This window comes from Sinohyriopsis cumingii, chromosome 2 (genome assembly GCF_028554795.1).
Source record: "Sinohyriopsis cumingii isolate HCF-2022 chromosome 2, ASM2855479v2, whole genome shotgun sequence".
Classification (NCBI taxonomy): Eukaryota; Metazoa; Mollusca; class Bivalvia; order Unionida; family Unionidae; genus Sinohyriopsis; species Sinohyriopsis cumingii.
In genome coordinates, this window is record NC_142962.1 from 92556481 (window position 1) to 92580545 (window position 24065).

Below are 24065 nucleotides of genomic sequence, written 5' to 3' on the forward strand. Positions count from 1 at the left end.
TATTATTATATTGTTACCAGCAGCGTCAACAATAAAAACAACAGCAATAACAACCACATGAAAAGTTAGATACTTATAATCGTTATACAGTTATGAATGTATTTTTATTAGATATTAGAAGAGAAGAAAGTCAGTACTGCATTCGTCAGAATAGTTTTTGCCTCTTGGCCTAAGTTGCGAATCAGCAAATACATTTAGAACATCGCTCGTTCGTTTTCGTCAAATAGACGTAAGAGAAAGGCTGCGGATATTCTCATTGTACTCTGGTCCCCATTCAGCGCCCTAGCTTCTAACTAATCTTGCTTGTAATCCGCAGTCATATAATGCCTAAGTGGCAGTGATCGGTTTTGAAAAAACACCGGAGCTTGAGAAATTTACCATGCTCACGGGTACGTTACAAGCTAATTGTTAAAACAGCAACAGGGAACCATTTTAACATACTCCTGGCAGAGGATCAGACTACGAAACAAATACTTCCGGTTTATGCAACACTTGCAACACGAGTGGCACATAATAATAAAAATGGCACTTGAGGTAACGATTTCAAAAGAAAAGCCCTCGCTGGGTAAGAATATTTATTTCAATTTTGTCATTAATTGTTGTATATTAGTATCTTATTTTGTTATTGAACATAGTATTGTCCCACCCGCATGAAGCCGGTCTGCTCATTTTCAGTACCGTATATTTCTTAGTTACAACTTACAATATGCCTTTCAGTTTCCAACGAGTCTGCTATCTTTTTCACTTTCCTGTTAATCTCAAATGTAGTGTTGTATTAATATTGGATCAGATTAGTGCCAATCAGGAGAGACCGTCGACTAGTGAAGCTGTTGACTATTTTGCATGAACTGCTACTTTTCATATATTTTTTTGAATTTGTGGTCTTCACCGCAGGGGCTCGTTACAAAGATAATTTGGATTACCCGTCCTTGAATCAAGGGATGGTGGTTCTAACCTGTTACAATATAACACAAGGGAAGACACCAATCCGCACCCCTTTGTAATTCCAACACTGCTATTTTATCCTAACTGCGTCTGCTAATTTACAAACTTAGCCAGTCGTAATCAAGAATAGTTAAATTTTCAAAACAGCTCGACATACGCTTAGTTCAGTTTGTGACATAATGGAGAAAATGAAATAATTGTTCGCCGATTTGGACGTTGGGACAGATATTGTACAGAAGTGCCGTTTTGCATTCTGATAGTCTTGGATTTCACCATTGAACGTAAGTTAAGATCCAAACAACCTCGAATCTGTAGTTCAACAATAAGTATGTTTCAGGAGTTAACATTGCACTGTGCAACAGTGTAACCAGCAATCAGCACCAGATTTACCAAAATCAGTATTTGTTTTTGCCACCAAAAGTAAAACGCATGACAATGTACATTAACGATATTTACTGTGGACATGAGGTTGTCCGGATCATACTTTTCGGTCAGTGATGAAATCCAAGACTATCTGAATGCAAAACAGCGCTTCTAGACAATATTTGTCTCAATGTCCAAATCGGCAAACAATTATTGCTTTTTCTCCATTATGTCACAAACTGTAACGAGCCCCTGTGGTCTTGACACTGCTAAGATTAAGAAGCACTGATAAAGAACCACTAAGAGGCTCCACGTACTAGAAATTGGGCACTAATAACATTGAAAAGCATTTAATTATCCAAGAAAACATAAATGGTACAAAACTAAATTGATAAATATTGTTAATACGGATTGTAACAGATACAAACATATTTTGAGCAACAGGAAAGAACTCTGGTAGGGCTATGGTCTAGGAGTAAATATATATTTACTATTGTCAATATGAGATAATTAATAGCATAGTTGTCATCATTAAGAGCATCGTCACCACCACCAGAAGCAGCAACAGTGAAACAAGAACATGACTTATGTTAAAATATTGTAAATGACTATGTTGTAAGAGCCTGCTGTATGTCTATTACCCCGCATCATTGTCCAAGTACAAAATTATTCATCATCAACAACTCTAGTATTTAACAACACCTGCAAGAAGAAAATGGATCCTATATTTTCTTTACAATATATAAGTATAAATTATTGATATTTCAAGAGATACTATGAAGCACTAAATGGTATAATATGGTAATATGAACTTTTTAAAACACTTTAGTGAACTTAACATATGCATAGTAATTGCATTTAATGCTTAACTATTGTTATCAGATTATGGGATATAAGAATATACCGGTTTCACATTATACTATGATGTTACTTTCAGCAGTTGCAAAACCAAGAATCTTCTTCCTGTGCCTTGTAAATTAAGTTCTCATTGTTTCATCATATACACAAATTTGTAATTGTCATTCCAGGCATGAAGTGACAGTCGTTTCATACCTCATAGGAAGGTTGTCAAAAATCTGTTCATGTATATGATCCAGTATATTGCACTTTCTTTAAAGTAAAAGAAAATGCCTATTCAAAATACTGATTATTCGTTGAGAGGATTTTAAGTTATTATTAACAACATCAGTGTTTTGAGAGAGTAAAATGTAAGAAAAAAATGCATACTACTACTACCAGTGAAAAGAAAAGAGAAATGTGTTCCAGATTGAAATAAATAAATAAGTGCCTGTTTTTGTAATTGCTGAAATTGTCAAAAATTGTCTTTTCTCATGCCTAAAATGGCTGCAACAATCAATATTATTCTTTGGTGGGCTGAGAGAACATATAGTATATTTGCTTAGCTTGGACTAATCATTACTTGAAGGATTCTCATCCATATTAATTCAACCATTTGCTGGCTGTTTGAAAGGTATTCTTATGTTACATGTTTAGGCTTGAATAAACAGTAACACAAGAAAGAGTGAAAACAACAAGCTTTGAAAAAAATTAACAAATTATTTTATTTCCTGGAAAAGTGCTGTAAAAACAAAAAATAAGAACCTACAGTTTTAAGAATCAAATCCAGAAATAATCCACGAATAATCCACAAATAAAATTTTAGGAGTCCTAATAATGAAATGTTTTAATGAATTCAAGTTTGATTCCCTACAAAGAATCCAAGATGGAAGGCGATGACATATGCTGTATCCTGTTCAATGTTGTTGTCTACAGTTACTTGTAGAAACACAAGAAATAATCTGGTGTTTGAATTAATGAAATTTCTTTGTCCAAGAATTTTGTATGAGCACACACATTTCCAGGAAAAAAGAATTAATCCTTTTGAATCCAAATAATTTGAATAAACATTAAAATATATGTAACTCCAACTGACACAACAAAAGAACATCTTGACACCAAGTGTTTTAAGCCCAGACTGAGATTATTTCTATAAAACAATAGTTATACAGTAATTTTGAGGCACAGAATGGGTGCCTGTATGAGGGTCACATGATCATGATTACATCACATACTCAAAAGATGTCCCTGATGAAAACCAATCATTTTGCTCTAAGAATACAATATAAACAAAGTTGTTTATTCAGTTCAGTAAAGCTATTCACAAGCGTAAGGCCATGTATTCAATGTAGGTTTGATTCACTCTTATTATTCACACGGTAAAAATGAATTTTTAAAATAAATTGTTCACGTGACTTACTAATTTTGAATTAAGGTTGGGAACTAGGTCAGCTTTATGTGTGTACAAATGAATTAGTCATGGTCAAACTATTATCTGAAAAAATTTCCGAATCACATAAACAAGATTATATTATAATAGCATGTACAATAAAAATTAATTTTTCAATCTGACAGACAAACAATAAAATTAAAATAATTTGAATTAAATCAGATATACATAACAGGTATGTGCTTGCTTAGTTGTCATTGTTGTTGCTGTTGGGTTTAATGTCATTTTTCAACACAAGATAGGCTATACATGGTGGCCAGTATTGGTGGTGGAGGAAGAACCCTAGATAGAACCACCGACCCACGAGAAGCTACTGGCAAGCTTTCTCACATACTCACATTGGCCGAAACCGTGACTTGAACCCACGCAGACGGGTGAGATGGCAGTGATCTGTAACAGTAAGCACTTTAGAAAATCTGTGCCCCAGTGTTTGTTTAGAACAGCACCACTGGCGTCAGTCAGTAAAGTCCACATGTATGTTTTTGAGGTATTTTAATGCTTTACTGTGTTCTGATTATGCCAATTTTTAGCATTTAGAGCCTCTTAGTGCTTTTTTGTATTTCTCAGCGGTGTTTACCAGGACTCCTGGTATTTACCATAAAGAGAGTATTCATGACTACCTGTTTTTTATGTACTTATTTTAACTTTTTCAAAATTATGCTTCTTTTATAGTGATGTCTCACATTGTTTTGAAAACGTTAGTTATTTTAGCAAAGTATGGGTAAGACATGACAATGATACATTCCCTCATACTGTTCTTAACGAGCTTTCATCCAGACAACACCTAGTCATAAAGTCACTCATTTGGATGCACCTCACAGAAGTATGTTTTGTCTTGTGACACTACTGTACATATGCTCCAGAGAAAATAATATACAGCGGAGCAACATCAACAGCACATAGAAAACTCAAGTTTAAAGAAAAATGACATTAAACAGATTTATTTGCATTTCTTAAAAAAATTATTATTTTTATCATTATCTTCATTTTGGAACAGATTTTCTTGTAGAAGCTAAAAAATCAAATTGGAGGAAAATTATGTTTGTGTTATGATTAAAAAAATTACTTGTGATTTTAAAAATTTAGATTTAGAGTATGATTGTTTTATAATACTTAATCTACATTCTTAATATACAGAACCTCGGTGTACTGGGTTTTTTTTTAACAACTTCAAACTAGTTTGCATCTTTTATAACTTATGTCTCTAAAGGTGCAAATAATCGGAGACAGAAGACAGTGTTACAAGAGACTGTATTATTTTCATTTATCATAATTCTTACTATTATCTAACCAATTTATAAATAATACATTTGTTGAGATTCTTTTAAAGCCTTATTGAATATTGACTGTTAAAGTAAAATTTCTTATTTATCAGATATAAAATAATGCAATATATGTTTATAAGAAATAAAATGCAGGATGCTGATTAAATTATGACATATATAATAAAATTATGTTTTGTGTAAATTTCCACAAATTATAATAACAGAAGAACCTCAGAATATCACTAATGACAGATCCATATAAAACTTTGTAATGTTGTTCATTGTAAGCGGTCTTAATGAAGCATTGTCAGCTATGAGAAATGTAGTTACCACATGTTGAGTAGCAGACTGGATGCTTATTATGGTGGGATGTTTTTCGGGATATTATCAGTAATAAACATAAAATGTGGTCATGCTGGCTAAGGAGTCTTTGCTTAAAAATCATCTGTCCTTTAGTGGAGCTGAGATAAAAAGGAAATATCAACCAAAATTTGATTTCATCAAAAATACTTCAGTAAGTATTTTGATTTTTTAATGGACTAGTTAATTTCCTATTGCATTTAAGATGTTTTAAGTTTAATGAATAAGAATTCATCTGTCCCTTGCTCACTCTTACACTTACATAATGAAACACTGGTTAAAATCTTAAGTGGCACCTATGAGTATCACCAAAAGTGTAAGCAGCAACTATATACATGTAAATTAAGACACACTTAAAATGCTTCAGGTTCAAACATTATTAGAGCAATTAGAAAATGGCTGACCTCAGGACCTGGCAGAAAATATTGCTTTTCATGAAATTGTTTTAGCTCCAAATAGATATAAAAGTCAATTTAATATGATTTTGTTTTTATCTTTTCTTATTTGAAGTGTAGCAATTGCAGTGCTGTGTGACAAATATTCTAAAAAAATAGGGCAATTTGGGGCATTTGGAAATTGACTCCAGGCCTTTGGAATTTGAGTCAGGGCTTAGGGCCTGTGTCTGAGAAAAAATTGTTCTTTGAGCTCTGATAAAGCATTCTTGCAAAGGCTAAAATTGTCCAACTGAAGCACTTACATTGTCAGATCTTTAGTGTTGGATGTGTTTAGTTTCTGCACATTATCAAGCTCTTAAATTTTGGAGGAGAGTATATCTTTCATATAGTTTGCAATCCCATGATGCCTAAATAGTAGTGATCAGTTTTGACCCATCTTGAATAAAAACTGAATCTATATGATCAAGCTGAGAAAAATTGTGAAAATCCATGGTTGTCCCTGGGCATCCAACTTTGAACTACCGGTAGTTTCTTGGTCCTAATTGCACATAGTACTTTGTAACCCACCATAAGTCCTGCTAACAGAACTCAAAATTATGGGTTTTTTCCCCATACTAACCCACATGATGAACAAAATAATACTGTCACTAATTCTGCCTAAATTTCACTGATGACAAAATCAAATCGAAAGAAATTCAGTTTCTAATTCAAAATTAATTATTTAAAAACATTGTCTTAACACAAGAACAAACATATTTCACCGAGACTCACAAATGAGGTACCCAGCACTCTTTCATATTTCTCTGAATATTCAGTGCAGAAGATGCACAACATCACACCTGTCTGAGGTCATTCTTTGGCCATTTGTGTTCATTTTTTGAGCATTTCAGGAAGTTTCTTTGTTTCTTTTCTTGATCATATTTCAAATTGCTCTTTGTTGTCAACGTCTACTTTCTGCTATTACAGTGTTCACCTTGCCCACAGCTTTACAATTGTGACCACACGATGAATTGAATCTTTATCAACAATGATAAATATATTAAAGACATTATTTGGTATAATTATTGATTATATGTTGAGTCTGCAACATGATTACTTGCCTGAAAATCAGAAGCTCAAATTTGACTCAGGCAGGTCCAAAAAATGGAGAAAGGTAGAGGTCAGTTCAGCTGTTAATGATTTATGTTATGCAAGTTCCATACATTGCAATCACAGTACCTATATGTATCTAACAACCTTTATATAGCATTTATATGTACTTTCTTCTATTACATTAGTGCCCCCAGTTTCATCTATTGATTGTTTATTTCACATGATATACTGTCAACATTTCTAATTTCCATTTGTCATGTTTTTTTTAAATCCTGTATTGATAGCACAGATATTAAAAAGTCATTGGATGCACATCAAGTCATCTGGCTTTTTCACTTTGAGATTAGTGGAACTTTCATGATTCATCTTTTTTATGTTGCTTGTGTTAAAGAAAAATATACCGCTTATAATAACACTGAATTCTGACTGGCATGGTGTCAAGTTTATGTATGTGAATTTGTAGGGAAGGGGGGAGAACATTCTTTCTATACCTATCCTTTGGTTTTAAATAATGATGAAATATATTTGTACTGTTTTGAGTTTGCATGTGTCATTTGATTTGCAGTGTACTAAAGCTACATGTAAAACAGCCTTCTTTACCATTGCATGATGAAAACACAGTACAGCAACAGTAAATGCAAGCTTGACACTAAATTCAATTTTATTTTATTTTAGCTTCCCTATTACTGATTGAAACATTGAGGCAGCAAAATTGGGATGTACCTTGGTCATTTGGGCAGAACAACAGTCTACAAGTTTCTAGGTATGTCCATTTTGATTTCTTTTTTAAAGTATTAAGAAATATAAAAGTTTATCTGGAATTTGAAAATAAATTATGCTTGCACTATTTGCATGCAGTCCTTTAAAGCCTGGAGCTGGACAAATTGCTAGTTTGCTGTTTGTAGTTCATGGTTACATTTTCACCAGAAATAGTTACAGTTGTAATACATACATATTGCATAATATTCATCCTGGAATGAACATTTTATAATTGGTGATCAAATATCACATCTGTGGCAAACCATGTTTACAGATGTTTACAATTGTATCAGTGTCACTTGGCAGGGTTGGTCAGACACTTGAACAGCTGTGCGTGTTTTACCTCCATTCACTCTTTGGTAACATCCAAGATCCATTGCTATCACTGCAGCCCATGCTTGTAACTTTACATTGTTCAGGATATTGTAAGTGAACAAATAACAACTGCAGTGAAGGCAGTGAATCTTGTACTTAAAGAAGATCTTTTATAATGAAGACTTGGAAAGTGACAGCTGTTCTTAGTCAATGTGTACACTAAGGTTTTGACACATGGAAATTCTGGCCTGTGTGTTTTTATGTTGCGCATTGATTTTGGCCAGAGCATCAATCCTAATTACCCTATATTTGTGTCTGGGTAATTTCCTACAGAGCTTGCCCTGTCCTTAACAGATTTTATGTACCAGTGATTGACATTTGCTTGACTACTATTCACGCCTTAATTTACTCCAGTCATTGAGTGTTTAGAGATTGGATATTTTAATTAACTTATCATTCAGTAAGAATTTACCAGACATTATGCACCATAATTTATTTCATGCTTTGGAAATACTGTAGATTGAATAAAGAGATGGAATAATTTTGTTATATACTGGATGTATTTGTGAGTTATTAAGTAGTGATAGCACATTGGAGTACCATGGTATTTTCTTTCTTCTTTTTTGTATTAGTCCAAGAAAAAGCTTGGCAGTTGTACATAATTAGATAGAGAAACACTTTTCCAAAGATCAGTAATGGCCATGTCTGCCTCACTAATTGCTTGGCTGTTATTCAGGGTTCGTGCGGTCTTTGATAGTTTGGGAAAATGAGGTAGCATTTACAAGGCCTTGAAAGTTTGGGAAAATCAAGCAGATTACCCTGATGTCTTTAAAAGTCTTTGAAAATTGAAATAAACCCAATCATTTTAATTTCTTTCCATAATCACAAATAAATTTGTCTAAGGTTGTTAGATTCAAATGTAGTCGAGTTTGTCTGGTTTCTTTCTTTTGATGACTCATTCAGTTTCATTTCCTCATTTAACAATCTTGTAGTATTTTGCATTCATTGTTTTCTCACATAACATAACTTGTATACAAAATGTTAGGAAAATAGGTCTTGGAAATCCATGTTTGTGGTCTTTGAAAGTTTGGGAAAAGTCTTTGAATTTATCATTCAGAATTCTGTATGAACACTGTTATTACAAATGCTGCAGAAGTGTTTCTATTAATTTGACATGAGAAAAGAAATCTTAAACCTCAGTTTGCTTCACAAATATGATGAATCCTAGCTAAGAGCATTTGTCAGTCAAAAATGAATAATTCTTTAGATTTCAGTTTGACTCTTGAGAGTTTCATTTTGATTTTTGGGGTCAAGGGTAAAAAAAAATTCATTTTCAAATTAATTGAGAACCCTCTGTGATTGTGATTGTTTTTTCTTTTTTTCCTTCTGATTTATTTGATGAAAGTGATGTAAAATTTATGAAACCAAGGATAAAATAAACAAAATCTCTAATAGTATTGATATAAAACCAAAAGTTACAATTTTGAAAGTGTTTTTCACTCAGACTTATATGAAAAAATTAATTAATTTAACTTTGCTGTTTTCATCATTTTTGGCATATTACTGGTAGGATTTGGTGCCCTGAGTAGTCTAAAGTGTTCTCCGTTATGGATCACTGCCATCTCACCTCTGTCTGCGGCAGTTTGAGTCTCGGATTCAGTTAACGTGGGTATGTGAGAAAGCCTGCCAGTAGCTTCTCGTGGGTCGGTGGTTCTTTCCGGGGTTTTCCCGGGTTCTTCCTCCACCATTAATACTAGCTGCCATGTATAGCCTATCATGTGCTGAAAAATGGTGTTAAACCCCACAACAACAATAACGACTGATAGGATTTAATCAATTTATTGCTTCTATAACTAATTAGCTCTTTAATTGCCACTTTTCTGAGTGACCCAGTTCTAAGTTTAGGTCACTATTGTGGCTGGTTTGGATCCTGACTACCAGAGCCTGATGCTGCTGTAGCCAGATGATAACTTTCATTTGATTACTTGCTGATTTTTTATTACTAATACAGTGTATACATAAAAGCTATAAGTACCCTCTGTCTTTGTGATTTTTATGCCAGACTGGACATAGAAGATAGCCCAGAGCCAACACTCCAGAATTCAGTCTCTTGAAATTCATCCTCGGAAGACTATTGCTATTCCAGATTGTTTGCACAAGCCATTGTCTCCACTTTCAGGAACCTGCATTTATCAATCAAACTGCATAAACTTTCCTACTAGTAACCATACATGTATTTGTCATTCATAGCAAGGACCTTCATTTTTTAACTCTGTGTTGATTGGCCAAATGTCCTTTTATCACACATGACTGACAAATGAGATCTTTTGTAAAATTAACATATAGGGTGAATCATTCCATCACTAAGGTTTAGAGCACAAAATCTGCATGTGGATTTATCATATGCCCCGGAAGCAAGGCATATGTAATGGTGGATGTAAATGTCAATGGAAGGAAAAGAGCTAAATAACATGAAAAAAGAAATTTGATTAAATGAATACTTTGGTAAATTATATAATTATTGGGTTTTGGTTCAAGAGAAACAATTGAAACTTTATAAATGTCTAAAACCTTTTCATTTGGCAGGGATCTTTCTCATAAAGACCCTTTTCCTTTGGCCCTTTTACCTCCATTGTAAAACAGTTGCAAATCATATAAAATATTTATTTTACTTTATAAAGGACCATTTTGTCAATATTTGATAATGTTTTTAGGTTAAACTTTGTCTCAACAAATCGCCAGTGAAGGCAGCATCATCTAAAGGTCAGTTATATTTCTTAATTTAACCATGACATTAAAAGCAAAACAAAACTGATTTCTTTCTCAAGACCAAGGAAAGCATTTGTCTGTGTTTCTCAGAATGGGAAAGACCTGTTTTTCCAGAACCTTTTGCATGCAGGATTACTATTTCTTGCTTATGTATTTTCATTCTCTATTCATTTTTTGTTGTTGTTGCAGAGACTGTAAATTTACTACAGGATCCAGTATATGTCGGTATCTAGGTCGTCTGTACCCATCTAGCGCATTGCTGGGGAAAACACTGCAGGAGAAAACAGAGGTATGTTTTAGGCCTGTCTGCATGTTCTGGTAGAATACCTTTTAATGTTTATGTACTGAAAGAAAGAAAAGGAAACACTACAGTGCAACCTTTCCATAGCAGCCATGGGATGTGCAAATTTTGACTGGATGAGAGTGGTGTCTGCTGGTGGGAGGTAGAATCTAAATAAAATTTAGAAAAGGGTAGATCACACATTTGCTGGATATTAGAGGTTTTAGCTTACAGGAGATCATTTTAAGAGGTTACGCTGCTTTCCTGTCCAGAACCAAATTTTAATAGCCGTAATATATTATCTGTTATTATTGCATGGCTTGATTTGTTCTTGTACATTATTCCCTCCTCCAATTAGTGTCTGGAGATCTTTCATAAAAATAACATTATTCCAGTCTGACACCTTAATTCACTTCCTTGGAGTCAGCAATTATGCATGTTTCTCTTGGGCACTTGACACTTCATTGGTTTATTAGTCTTTTGACATTTTCTGATGCCAGCCATTTCCTTGTCATTGTTGTACTTTTAAATGTCTCTCCATTCCTATCGTTAAGGTCAAGGCCGCATGCCAGTATCTTAGGTGTCAGTCACATTTGCTCTTCTCCTTTCTGCTGTTTTAAAAGTATGGATGAAGCTTGATATACTTACGCAGTGTCATGATTGTACTAGTGTTGCATTGTTTGTTGGCGGTCTCATCCTCAAGGTCACATGTCAATACTTACAACTTTCTTTTGTTTCGACATCTACCATTGCAGCTGTTTGATATACAGAGATGAACCATGTTACACTTACACTTTTCAACCTGCTGGTGCTACATCCATCTTGATATCAGAATCAATGTTTTGTGTTTGATACTAAGATCACTAATCAGATTGTTGCCATTTTCTGTACTTTTCCTCATTCAGACAGTAACTTTACAGCTCTCTCTTGAAGGTCAGGGTTGCATTTCATTTCATAATTGTGAACTTTTATGACTTCACAACAATGGGTTGGGGACAAACATTTGCTGAATTCAGTTTGTTTTTCGTGAAATCACTGTTACAAAAAAGTAATAATAGTAACTATACTTAGTTACAAAATTTTTTTGGAAATATGGCTTACTTTTCGTATGCAGATCTCTGGCTGTAAACAAACACTATGTTCATGTAACCACAGTAACTGTTTGTTTCACCTGTTGAAACTGTTGTCACCTGCTTGTGTCACCTGTCACTTAGTTGCTACTAAGAAGATGCCTATTGGTTTGTTCTAAGATATAAATTAAAAATGAATGCCAAGGTGTGATTTTTGTAGGGTTTTAAAAAATGCAAATACTAACCCTTGACCACATCTATGCGTGTCAGCGCCTATATGCTGTTATTTACTGTTGGCAGGTGGTTGATTTTTGACATGGAAAATCCAAATTTAAATAGACTGGCAACCTTCACAAATTTTCAGAATGGTTGTTCATATATTACAATTCTTTAAAATTTGATCATGTACTCTTTGGAAACCAGTCCACTATGCAGTGGTTGAACATGTGTGATCATTTTATTGGAACTCCAAAAGTCTAAGCTAAGACATAGTAATTTCATCTCGGGATTGAGTGATGACATTTTTGGATTTAGGGATACATTGGATTACGATATGCCGGGAATGTTCTCAGATTGACTGGTCTAGCAGACCACAGACAGTACAGATTGTCAGGTCTGTGTTGGAAAATACCTGGTCCAAGACTTCAGACATTGCTGTTATTAGCCCTGTCTTTGTACACAGCCTACTAACTTTTATGCCAATCATACATAATTACTGCACGATATGCATAGTAGATATTTACTCATTCTGAATAAACCTTCACCAGAAGGTCCATCATTAGCTGTTAACTTTGCTTGTGAAGCATACATATACATTTTTTTCTTTTTGAGTGTGCCTTCATTCATTATACCTTAATTATGTGATTGCTTTTCTTCAGGTGGATCACTGGTTGAACTTTGCCTATGGTCAGTTGTCCTGTGCATCAGACTTCTCAGCAGCAATTCAGTACCTGAATAATACAGTGGGACCAGTCACTTACCTTGTGGGACACGCATTGTCTCTAGCAGATTTTGCCGTCTGGGAAGCTTTACATGGTTAGCTCTCTTGCTCTCACACACATACAGAGAAACAAGAAAAATCAAACAATCAATACAATACCTCGTGCAAGAACAGATGGTGATACACTCATGGATAAACATAGCATTCTTGCAAGTATTCCGAATCAATGCAATACCTCGTGCAAGAACAGATGGTGATACACTCATGGATAAACATAGCATTCTTGCAAGTATTCTGAATCAATGCAATTCCTCGTGCAAGAACAGATGGTGATACACTCATGGATAAACATAGCATTCTTGCAAGTATTCCGGTCTCCTCCAGAATTATTTATCTCATACATTAAATTTATGGAGCTATTCAAGGGCTCAAAACATTCACTTGTCCACTCCTCCTGACAAGTTGAAAAGTCAATTTTGTTCTGGTACAAACAAGACAGATAATAGTCATATAACTATTTCATGAACTGGAAGATGAGTAGCACATTGATACTTCCTTACGTCAGATTCCCAATTACTTTGACATTTTAATTTTAGCCAGGTATCACTTTGGTGATTATTTGATTTGCTGCCAGATGAGTGTCCGCATTTGTTTCTTGCTAGTTTTTACCAAATGAGATGTTTGTTCAGGCATGTAAGGTATTATCATATCTTTTGTATAAAAATGATCAAATTGAAAACACATGAATGACTAGGAGATAAATATAAATATTTAAGTTTCATAAAACTTGGTCACAGAAATGTGAAAATCTGCTTATCTCAGGTCAGTTAAAATAGTGTAGTGTAGACTGTAGACAGTTTTATATTTATTGTAGAGAACCTGGAATTCATTTGTATATTTATTTTACTGAAGTTTGATGACATTTTTTATGTTTGCTATTAAACATAACCCTGAAATTATTACCATCCTTCAGGAATTTCCTTTTTCTTGTCTGCTAATTTAAATAATGAGAATATATTTTTTTAAGTTAATGGACACAAATTGTATATTTCTTGTCCAAATAAAACAGGTATCTGCCTAATTAATATCAGATATGCTTGGATTATACAGGAGAGAAACTGCCCATTATCAGCTCTAGTTCATCTCAATAAAATATCTGTTAGGATAGATTTCATTGTATTGTGCTTTTCTGAGTAATGATTACAACATTCTGTGATAGTGAGGGAATGTTTAAGGTCTGTTTTTTTCTTCAGGATGTTCACAGTGGCAAAGTCTCCTTACTCAAGCCAATGGTCTGCTCAATGCCCAGCGTTACTACAAGTTCCTGTCTACATTAGAACCTTTTGTTGCAGTTCAGAAGGTGGTGCCAGATGCAGCTGTTAAACCTGTCCAGCCTCAGCTCAGAGGAGAAACCTCAGTAAGTTCAACTGTGAAGGTTGCAAATAAATATTTGTGCACTTTACATTAATATTCATATTAAATCCCACTACCATATTTAGAAAATGCACCCTTTTCTTTCAAATGAAGGAAAAATTTACCCCATCTTTTCATTTTAAGATAGGCTTGGAAGTTATCTTGAAAGGCATTCTTTTTCTGTATGATGTCTCAGCTTCTGTCAGTTATATTAGACAGTAAAAGAGAACTTAGCTCACATACCTCTGGTTTTTGGATTTGGATTTTTTCAGGTGGTATCATTATTGGCAATTCCACATTGAAGAAAGGTATAACCCAGCTTTGTTAATTGACTAGTGAACTCAGCTGTTGTGACATAATTGTTTGATTCATATGGAATGGAACATTTACCCTCAGCCTTCAATTGAATCTGTACCCTCTGGGGTCAACCTTATGTGGACCTCATTTATATAAGATTGACATCTAACCTCCCACCATTTCTAAGATCTGAAAGCCTCAGAAATGGATGCTGTACCCCTTAATTGGACCAATCTTGAAGCACACACCTTCTCCCCTTTTCTGATTCCCAAAGTCTTGCAGAGAGGCAATGCGAGTGCAGACAAATCCTAATTGCTCCCTTCAGGTGGAGAAATAATTTATTACAGCCTAATTAATCAAGTGGTGATGATTTCCATGAAAATCCTATTTTCTGCTAGTATGCTGAAGCAACTGTTTGTGCAGGTTTTCCATCCGAACATAGAGATGTTGAACTTGCATGATTGACTCATTTCAAATAAACCCTTAGAAAGAAAAACAAGTGATGGAGAGAATTGCTCAGAAAATCTATGAAGGGAACTGGAGAGTTTTCTACAAGTGGTGCAAGCAGAGACACATCTCTCCCTAGGGGAGTAGCCAAGTGGTCTAACGCGTTCTCCGTTACGGATCACTGCCATCTCACCTCTGTCTGCGCCGGTTCGAGTCTCAGATTCAGCCAATGTAGGTATGTGAGAAAGCATGCCAGTAGCTTCTCGTGGGTCGGTGGTTCTTTCTGGGGTTTTCCCGGGTTCTTCCTCCACCATTAATACTGGCCGCCATATATAGCCTATCGTGTGCTGAAAAATGGCGTTAAACCCCACAACAACAACAACAGCTCCCTAGGGACCTTGGTATCACATATAGCTAACATCATCCTATGACTTTTTAAGGTTAAGGGATCACAGTCAGCCCTCTAGCCAATTTCACTTTGTCTCATTGTCCAAAAGAGAACCTGACATGGTTGAAGAAGGCACTGTTTGAACAACTGTCTTAAGTATCTCTGTCTCACCATTTGTACATGATCTGCTTCCAAGTTACTCAAGCCACTGCAGATAGAAACATTCAGATTTGGACCATATCAGTCAGCCTCTTGAACTATCTACAGTCAAGTCATGATGGTTTAGTTTCTCTCATGACTATTTGCACTTTCATCTTGATGAACTGGCTCCTTCTTGCTCCTGGGAAGTAATTCTTTTGCCATGAAACCTTTGTCTTCATTGGACTTGGCAAGTTAGGGCACTAAAGTGGTGCCAAAAGCAGATCAGAAGAAGATTGCACTTGTTTTTGCCACCCAGACAAGATGATATTTCCACTTAGAATCTGTCATCCTTAATCTGTAAGAAACTAGCTCAAGACCCATATGAATTTCTTACCGATAAACGCACACAAAGTCACAGCTGTCCTTGCATTGAGTTCAACTGTTACCGCACTCATATCATTCAAGAAGTAGGGTGAAGGTCAGAGACATTCTTCAACTCAAATACTACTAATCCCAAAGAATTCATTTTGACCGTATGACACATTACATTCAATGGTCATTTGGTAGTAGCGTGGTTTACTCTGCTTCATATGGATTTGTGGGAGTAAACATTTTTCCTTAAGATCCATTTATTCATCTTGGCTAACCTTATCCCATTTGAACAGTTCTAGTACAATAAATACTGCCTGCTTTTCTGTAATTTTGCATCATTTTCACAGTTGAATTTTTCAATGCAGTGTGATATTTTATTTTTTGATGTTTATGCGTTCACAGATGGCTGTGTATATGCTCCAGGCTTGATACTTTGATTTTTAAAATCACTTTATTATCTAGTGTCAAGCCAAATTCTTCACGTCATGTTGTATGTAATGTATATATTGTATGCAGCAGATAAGAGGCCTCAAAGTAGATTAGTTATGTAACTAATTTAGTTACCTTCCGTAACTAAAGTTATTATTATTAATATTATTACTATTATTTACTATTATTATTATTACCATTAGTGTCAACAATAACAATAACAACAGCAATAAAAGATTATTAAATTTTAGTGCCACTCTTATCAGATTGGGAGATCATTCTTGTCTGGCTTCCATCTCAGGAAGCAGACAACATTTTAGCACTTTGCTGCTGAAAGAAGTCGAAAGATGTGGTGAATGTCGTGTTTTTAGCTTAGGAAGGAGGGCTGGATTTGCATGGTATGAGTGTGGTGAGGGCAGGATTTGCATGATATGAGTGTGGTGAGGGTTGGATTTGCATGATATTGGTGTGGTGAGGGCTGGATTTGCATGATATGGGTGTGGGTATAATGTATTATGATCTGTATAAAGGAATATTTTTGCTCCAGAAATTAGGTTCATTTGAGAACATGATCAATGTCATTCTTCTAGGATTTTGAATATTACTTAATTAACCAGTTGCCACTGAATGTGCTCTGGAGTTGCTTCTTGGGACTAATCTGTGTCTGTAATCAGAACTGGGTTGCTTTGACCTTTGTCAATTTTTCACATTAAATAGAGACTGATTCACTAACACTCGAATTTGAAAGTTCTCTAAACTTGGCTGAATTAGGTACTATAACAAATACTTAATGTTGTGCAGCGGTGAATGTCTTCAGAACTTGTATTCACCTCAGCACCTCACAATAAATGATAATGTCTTTGCCTTGCCTTTGGAGCCATGGTTGTTGAGTTGCTAGAGCATTGGACTTGTGGACCAGGGTTCGTAGGTTTGATACCGGCCAAGTCTAGCTCAGGTCAGCTACCTTGGTTTGTCTTTGTTAAAGTCCCTTAGCTCCCATTTATTCAGCATGATATAGTCAATATTGTGTTAAAGGTGCCACCAAAACCAACAAAAACAAACTGCCTAGTTTTAAGAAAGCTGCATTATTGTACTTTATTATTACCATATTTAATCTGTGGACTTTGTGATACCTCAGTCTCTTCATCCATCTTCCTATTGCTGCATCTCAAAAACTGCTGAATGGAAATTTATTCTGCTCTGTAGTTATGATGTTGCAACTGAGGTTACTGTCTACATGAGGTTGTCATCAATGGCTCCCACCTCTAGGTCCCCAGCAAAACTTTAATCGTCAGAGAAAACAAATTTCAGTTGGAAGGATGGTTTGAAATATTTTCTGAACACACATTACTTATGCATTGATTGTGAAGATGGGCCATATATTTGATAGATTTTGCGTTATGACTCCTTGATCAATGTCAGTGTATGGAATGGCATTTAAATATGCAGTAAAATAGATGGTGATTTGCAGTGGTGAGCCATTGCAATTATTATCATTTTATTTTACTTGACTTTTTGTAATATTTCTATTGTAGTGTTCATGTTTTACCCTGATCACTTTTCTTTCATGATCATTCATTCCATTTTAGATAAAGAAAGATGAAGGCAAGTTTGTGGAGCTGCCAGGAGCAGAAATTGGCAAGGTTGTTGTCCGGTTTCCACCTGAGGCCAGTGGGTGAGTTTGGTTCCTCTTACATCTTTTCTTAGGTCAGTGTCTGAATCGGGTCATTTGTGATACTTATGGTTAATCTTACCAATTGTTAGGCATGTCAGTAGCTATGTCATCCTGTTAGCATCACTTGTCAGAGTAGTATATAATGGTTGTACCTTATCAAGGAGTAGACATTGAAATTGAAGATGGGTTCACTTAAATTGACTGTCATCATAGTTTTAAAAGTAGTTATACAAAAATTACATTTTTTGCCTTTTTAATAGTTTTGTGTGCATTTTATGGTTTTTAAGACTCTGTTCTTGGACATGTATGCAGTGAAGGCATATGTATTTTGAAAATAGATACAAATCTAAATTTATTTACGTATATGGAAGACTTAGTGGGTCATTCTGGATGTATAATATGTGGTTTAGTTGTCTGTTAAGAGAGTGTCCAAAGTAACAGTGATCCAGACCTCACCTGATAATGAAGTTAAATATGTAATAAAGAATTCCGTCTTATCATATTTCAGATACCTTCACATAGGCCATGCCAAAGCTGCTTTACTGAATGCTTACTACAGAGATGCCTTCAAAGGAAAGCTTATCATGCGATTTGATGACACCAATCCAGCTAAGGAAGATGCTCACTTCGAGAAGGTGAATAATGTTTAATAATCAGTAGCTGTTTGTGGCCAAGTTATCATGTTTTTTATTCATCATAGAGAATTCTTTACCAGATAGTGTGGATAATTTGCTCAAAACTGTGCAGTTTCCAGTTGCCAAACTCTGATTGACTTGCACTCAGGGAAAATCCCTATTAATTTTGATATCAAAGGTTAGGGTCATTGTGCTCAGTTAAAAGAACTTTTATTCTTGAGTAAGTTACTAGACAAATTTTGTGGATGACTTACACTTAGGGTAATAAAATCTAATGGTCAAGGCCCACTTTCATTGTAAGTGTAATAAGAAAATAATGGTTTTTGCAAATTAGTGTGTACAATACTTTTGTTGATTACTGTTAAACCAGATATACAATGATTTTCATCTTATTCTTAATTTTATAATTTTATGTCTTATTTCTTGCTTACCTTTTGTTCAGCATAGAGACCAGAACCATTAATGCTGCATTAAACCACAGGGCCAGTTAATTATGTCCAATACAATAATTTGAACTGCAGGCAATTAGGGGATTTGATCTGTTTTGCAAACTGTATAGAAATATTTTCACACTAATTAAGCAGATATCTGTCATGGCTAGACATTTGTCACATACTAAAATCATGCCATTTAACTCAGTGATGAAAATCACAGTGACAGGAAGTGTAACCCAGATCTGTTTCATCATCTTGGCTGTAACTTTCAATGTAGAAGAAGCTTTACCCCAGTGTGCATGATACCTAGCCAGTATGCCACACTACTTATAGTTGTTGTTGTGGGGTTTAACACCATTTTTCAGCACAAGATAGGCTATACATGGCGGCCAGTATTAATGGTGGAGGAAGAACCGGGGAAAACCCCGGAAAGAACCACCGACCCACGAGAAGCTACTGGCAAGCTTTCTCACATACCCACATTGGCCGAACCCTAGACTCGAGCCCACGCAGAGGTGATATGGCAGTGATCCGTAACGGTGAACGCTTTAGACCACTCTGCCACTCTGGGCCCCCAACTTATAGTACAATTCATACAGATCATGTAGACATTCAGTACCGATTATTTCAGTAATGGATGTCATTTTTTAAAATCTGATTTTACATGCCTGTAAATGGTAATCATTCACTATATTTTGGTCCTCATACATTCATATTCCTTTGGAAGATCATTATTTACATGCTCTGAAAAGTACATACTGCAAAATCCAGAGTTAAAGTACATTGACATTTTTGGACAAAATCAACCTAAGAGTATGATCCACTACAATCGGATTGAATGTCACATGCTGTGATGTCACAATAAAAGCTAAGCATCTTGATAAACAAATTTGTACTATCCTATATTGTGACAATTAGACCAGACTTTCACTTTTCTTGACCCACAATTGTAAAAGTCCATAGCAATTGATAATTTTCATTTGGATGTTTTTTGATGACCTTCAGGTACAGGGCATTCAATTTGAATAGACTTTGGTTAAACAAAATTATTAATATATTTTTAAACAACAATTTTAATTTAAGATGAGCAAATGTGCATACATGACCTTTATGAAAAATTACTTAATTAAATTTCAGCTGTCCATTAAAATTGATTAACATATGACCCTTTCTTGACTTAGAAAATTGAACTTGTGTCTTAAACTAAAGTTGAAAAAACTTAACATTTCTGGTGGCAGTTTTTAAATATAAACTTGTAAATAAAACATGTTGCCATCTACCAACTTGGCCAATCCAATCAGATATGTAAATCAGTGTGGTGTCCTTTTAGTTCCCAGTTGAAATAGGATAGACCTATTTAGTTTTAGCACATAAGTCATTGGGAGTAATTCTGTGCAGTAGCAATTATTCGATAAAGAGATTATTTTGCAACTTAATTGTAATAAGTATAGACAGAACGACATTTGAAAATTTTAGGACTCCATTAAAAAATTAAGTTAGTTCATTGGAGGTTCACATTGTTCACTTGATATTATGTATAAATGTGGAATCTACTACTTGCAACTGCATATACTTGAATTATTTATTTTGTAAATTTTTGCAGGTGATTTTGGAGGATGTTGCCATGCTGGGGATTACATATGACCTCTTTACGCACACTTCTGACCACTTTGACTTGCTGATAGATATGTGTGAAAGGCTGATCAGAGAGGGAAATGCCTACGTGGACAATACTGACCTTGATATTATGAGGAAAGAACGTGAAGAGAGGAAAAATTCGGTTAACAGAGATAATAGTAAGGAAAATTGGTTCAGTCTGTTGATAAATGCAGTGTTTACGATGGTAGTATAACTACTTTGTTTGCTGAATGTTGTCTTATATTGCATCTTTTGATTGTCGGAACAAACCCATGTTGAAAGAGAATGTTTTGAGCCCTAGTGTCATGGACAATTACCAATTTCATTTTTTAACTGTTTGCTATACTGGTCAGTGTGTTTATTTGATGTCCATTCTTGTCCTCAGCTGTTTTATGACTGCTGCTCCTAAGTTGTTTGTAGGAAAGAAATGAAACTTGGTAATCAGTTTCTTCCTGAGGTCAAGTTGATCTTAAATGAAAATAGTGTTCCTTGCACATCCAAGATCATAACTACTCCTTCTTAGTGGATTGTCATGAGGTATTCATTGAAAGACTTCATATATGTTGATGCTTGTAGGTGATAATGGTGCTCATTTGCTGTAGAGTATGACCACGATAGCAACCATCTTTAAAGTCTTGTTATAGCCATTATTTCAGAACAAATGGTTATATCAACATAAGATTTTGATTAACCATTTACTGTGCATCAGTTTGTGGATTAAAGTACCAGTATTTATCCATTAACCTGGTAGTGTTGTAGCCATACATTTATGGTTGTCTGTTTCTGTGGACTAGGGGATCACAGGACTCAAAATTAATGCTAATCCACTATCCTGTGGTTAATGGCTTTATGACTAAATCACTAAATTTCAGACTGTCACTGATCTATTGGGGCAGTGTAAATTACCTCCTGTTGCTATAATGACAGTTAAAAAGTGGTTTTGGGTTTTAAAAAATCCCCAGAATGGTTAATTGATCTATTAATTGCATGAATTGAGTAACTACCATCATCCTGCACTGATTCACTCATTGATGTCATTAGGTGCAGGGGTCTGGGGATTTACCCTGGCAACTTCACCACTAGCACCTGCCTGTATTTAGTAAATCGAAAAACATTTTTGAAGTTAAAAAAATATTTTAAAATATTATCCTTTTTTGTGGAAAATTCTTATACTTGTGAAATTAATGAACACACTGAAAAAAATGTGATTATTGTCCAAATATTCTTTGCACACATGGAACTAATGTAGTGTACTGTCCCGAAGTACTGATTTCATTACTGATAATAACAAAGGTTACATGTTTTTGGGGTAGTATTGACCAATTCATTGTTTCAGTGAATAATCCATAATTATATAGTGTGCCTTGTTTTTTGTTATTTATATCATCATTGAAAAAAAAAACAATGGTGTGTTCTGCTTCAACAATTGTGAACATGCATAAATATTTGCAAGGTGTGCAGCCACAACTTAAGTGGCAGAAATTAGATGAAGAGTGTACATGATCACAAATATGACCAATAGATGAGGCTAAGAAAAAATCCTTGGAAAATGAACACAATGGCTAAAGTATTACCCAGGTTTGATGAGTCTTTTCATGAGCTTTGTTGATGAAATAAAGTTGTTATTGCTTTGATTTGATGTTAATAAATAATAAACGTTAAATTATAAACTAAACCGAATTTGATTTGATTCTTGCAAGATCACTAGAAATACCTGTTGACACTACCCTTTTTTGGAATTAAATAATATCATACTACTGACTTTGGACCTTTAGATGTGACTGAATTGTTTGAAGCTTTAATTTTTAAATTGTAGTACATTTCATTCTTTAGTTCACTTCTGCTGGATTGTGCTAAGATTATTTTTAAATGTGCATTCAATTGTTTTCAGAACAAATCCCATTAGCCCTAAGAACCTCTACTTTGCATTTTATGCAATGCTTGGTCCTAACTTTATGAGCACAATGATAGTAATAGCCCTGTCTAAAGGACACCCATTTATAAAGGACAATTTGTCATGTACTTTTATTATCTTGATTATCTTTCATTTATAGGTTTCATTGTAAATATATTTACTCTGTCTTGAGCATAATGGATGGTAAATGTACAGGTATGATGTACATCAATGCAGAACAGATATGTACATAATACATGCATTGCTGTTTGACAGGTGTGGAGAAAAACTTGGCTATGTGGGAGGAAATGAAGAAAGGCTCCAAAGATGGAGTTAAGTGTGCAGTACGGCTCAAAATAGATATGCAGTCTGACAATGGTTGTATGAGGGATCCAACTATCTACCGCTGTAAAAATGAGCCACATGTTAGGACAGGATACAAGTACAAGTAAGAAATCTCATTCAGACTGCAAGATTCATTGTTCTTAATCAAAACTGTTGCTTAGATACACTAAAATGATTTATTTTCATAGTCTGCCAAAATAGATGTGCCTGGTGCATAACCATAAGTGAGGAGGGTACCTGTATTTAAAACCCCAAAAGCTAAAGTATGTTCTTTCTTAAAGCACTTTTGCAGTGATCTAAAAAATAAAACCATATGTTACTCTCACTAATGCTATGCATGTATACTTCATCAGTTTTCAGTCTTGTTCTCACTACAAAGACATAATATCCTTTCAAGATGTCTTGTGTGCACATAGATTTGTATCCAAATAGCTGAGGCAAGATTGTACTATTATCCTGTGTCAAAGTTGAGATCAGTAAGACAGTAAATCAGTATTATCTGAGCAGGTGTTTATGTTTACAGGTGGAATGCGCTCTGTTTGAACATGGAAAAAACAGTTATGGCCCCTGACAATAACTTAAGATTTTCAGATAGGCTCTTATTTGTAAGTTGCACATCTCGAGAACTATTAAACATATTCTGACTCAGTTTGGAAAGAACATTGTATCATCAATCTAGATGTGACTTTCTTGTGTTTTATCTTGTCAAACCCATTGTCTGACCATTAGCCCAAGTTTTTTATTGCTACTCCTCCTGAAATACTTTGAGGATTGTCATGGAGCTTTACAATCACATTCATCCCAAGGTCTAGTCGGTCCTAAGTGGTGCTGCTTAAACATCCGTTGTGAACGTTTTGTTATCACTACTCCTGCATGGGTGGTCATATGAACATGTGTTTACATTAAGAGACTTCTTATGATGTCTAGTTTGTCCTAAATGAAAATGGTGCAGCTTAGACATCCAATATGGCCACCACTGCAGCCATTTTAAAAATGCTATCATTAGTGCTGAATAGATGGTCTTATCATCATGGGAGTTTCCAAATGAAAATGGTGCTGATGTGATGTTCAGATTGGCCACCTTGACAGTCATCTTGAAAATCTTTTTATTGTTTTC

The 24065-nt window shown here is 34.8% G+C and overlaps 1 protein-coding gene across 3 annotated transcripts in view; it reads left to right on the forward strand.

The window, feature by feature from the left end:
* Positions 1-462: 462 nt before the first annotated feature.
* The window catches only part of LOC149805371 (bifunctional glutamate/proline--tRNA ligase-like), a 128938-nt gene continuing 105335 nt past the window's right edge, over positions 463-24065 (forward strand). For 2 of the 3 annotated variants that reach the window (XM_089949767.1, XM_089949769.1), the window contains exons 1-9: positions 463-565; positions 7383-7470; positions 10740-10839; positions 12779-12935; positions 14094-14275; positions 17917-18002; positions 18511-18637; positions 20675-20867; positions 22880-23051. In XM_089949767.1, coding sequence (XP_089805893.1) covers positions 484-565; positions 7383-7470; positions 10740-10839; positions 12779-12935; positions 14094-14275; positions 17917-18002; positions 18511-18637; positions 20675-20867; positions 22880-23051 — 1187 coding nt within the window. In that variant the 5' untranslated portion in view covers positions 463-483. The remainder of the gene's footprint in view (positions 566-7382; positions 7471-10739; positions 10840-12778; positions 12936-14093; positions 14276-17916; positions 18003-18510; positions 18638-20674; positions 20868-22879; positions 23052-24065) is intronic. The other variant, XM_089949768.1, reaches the window with a different exon arrangement.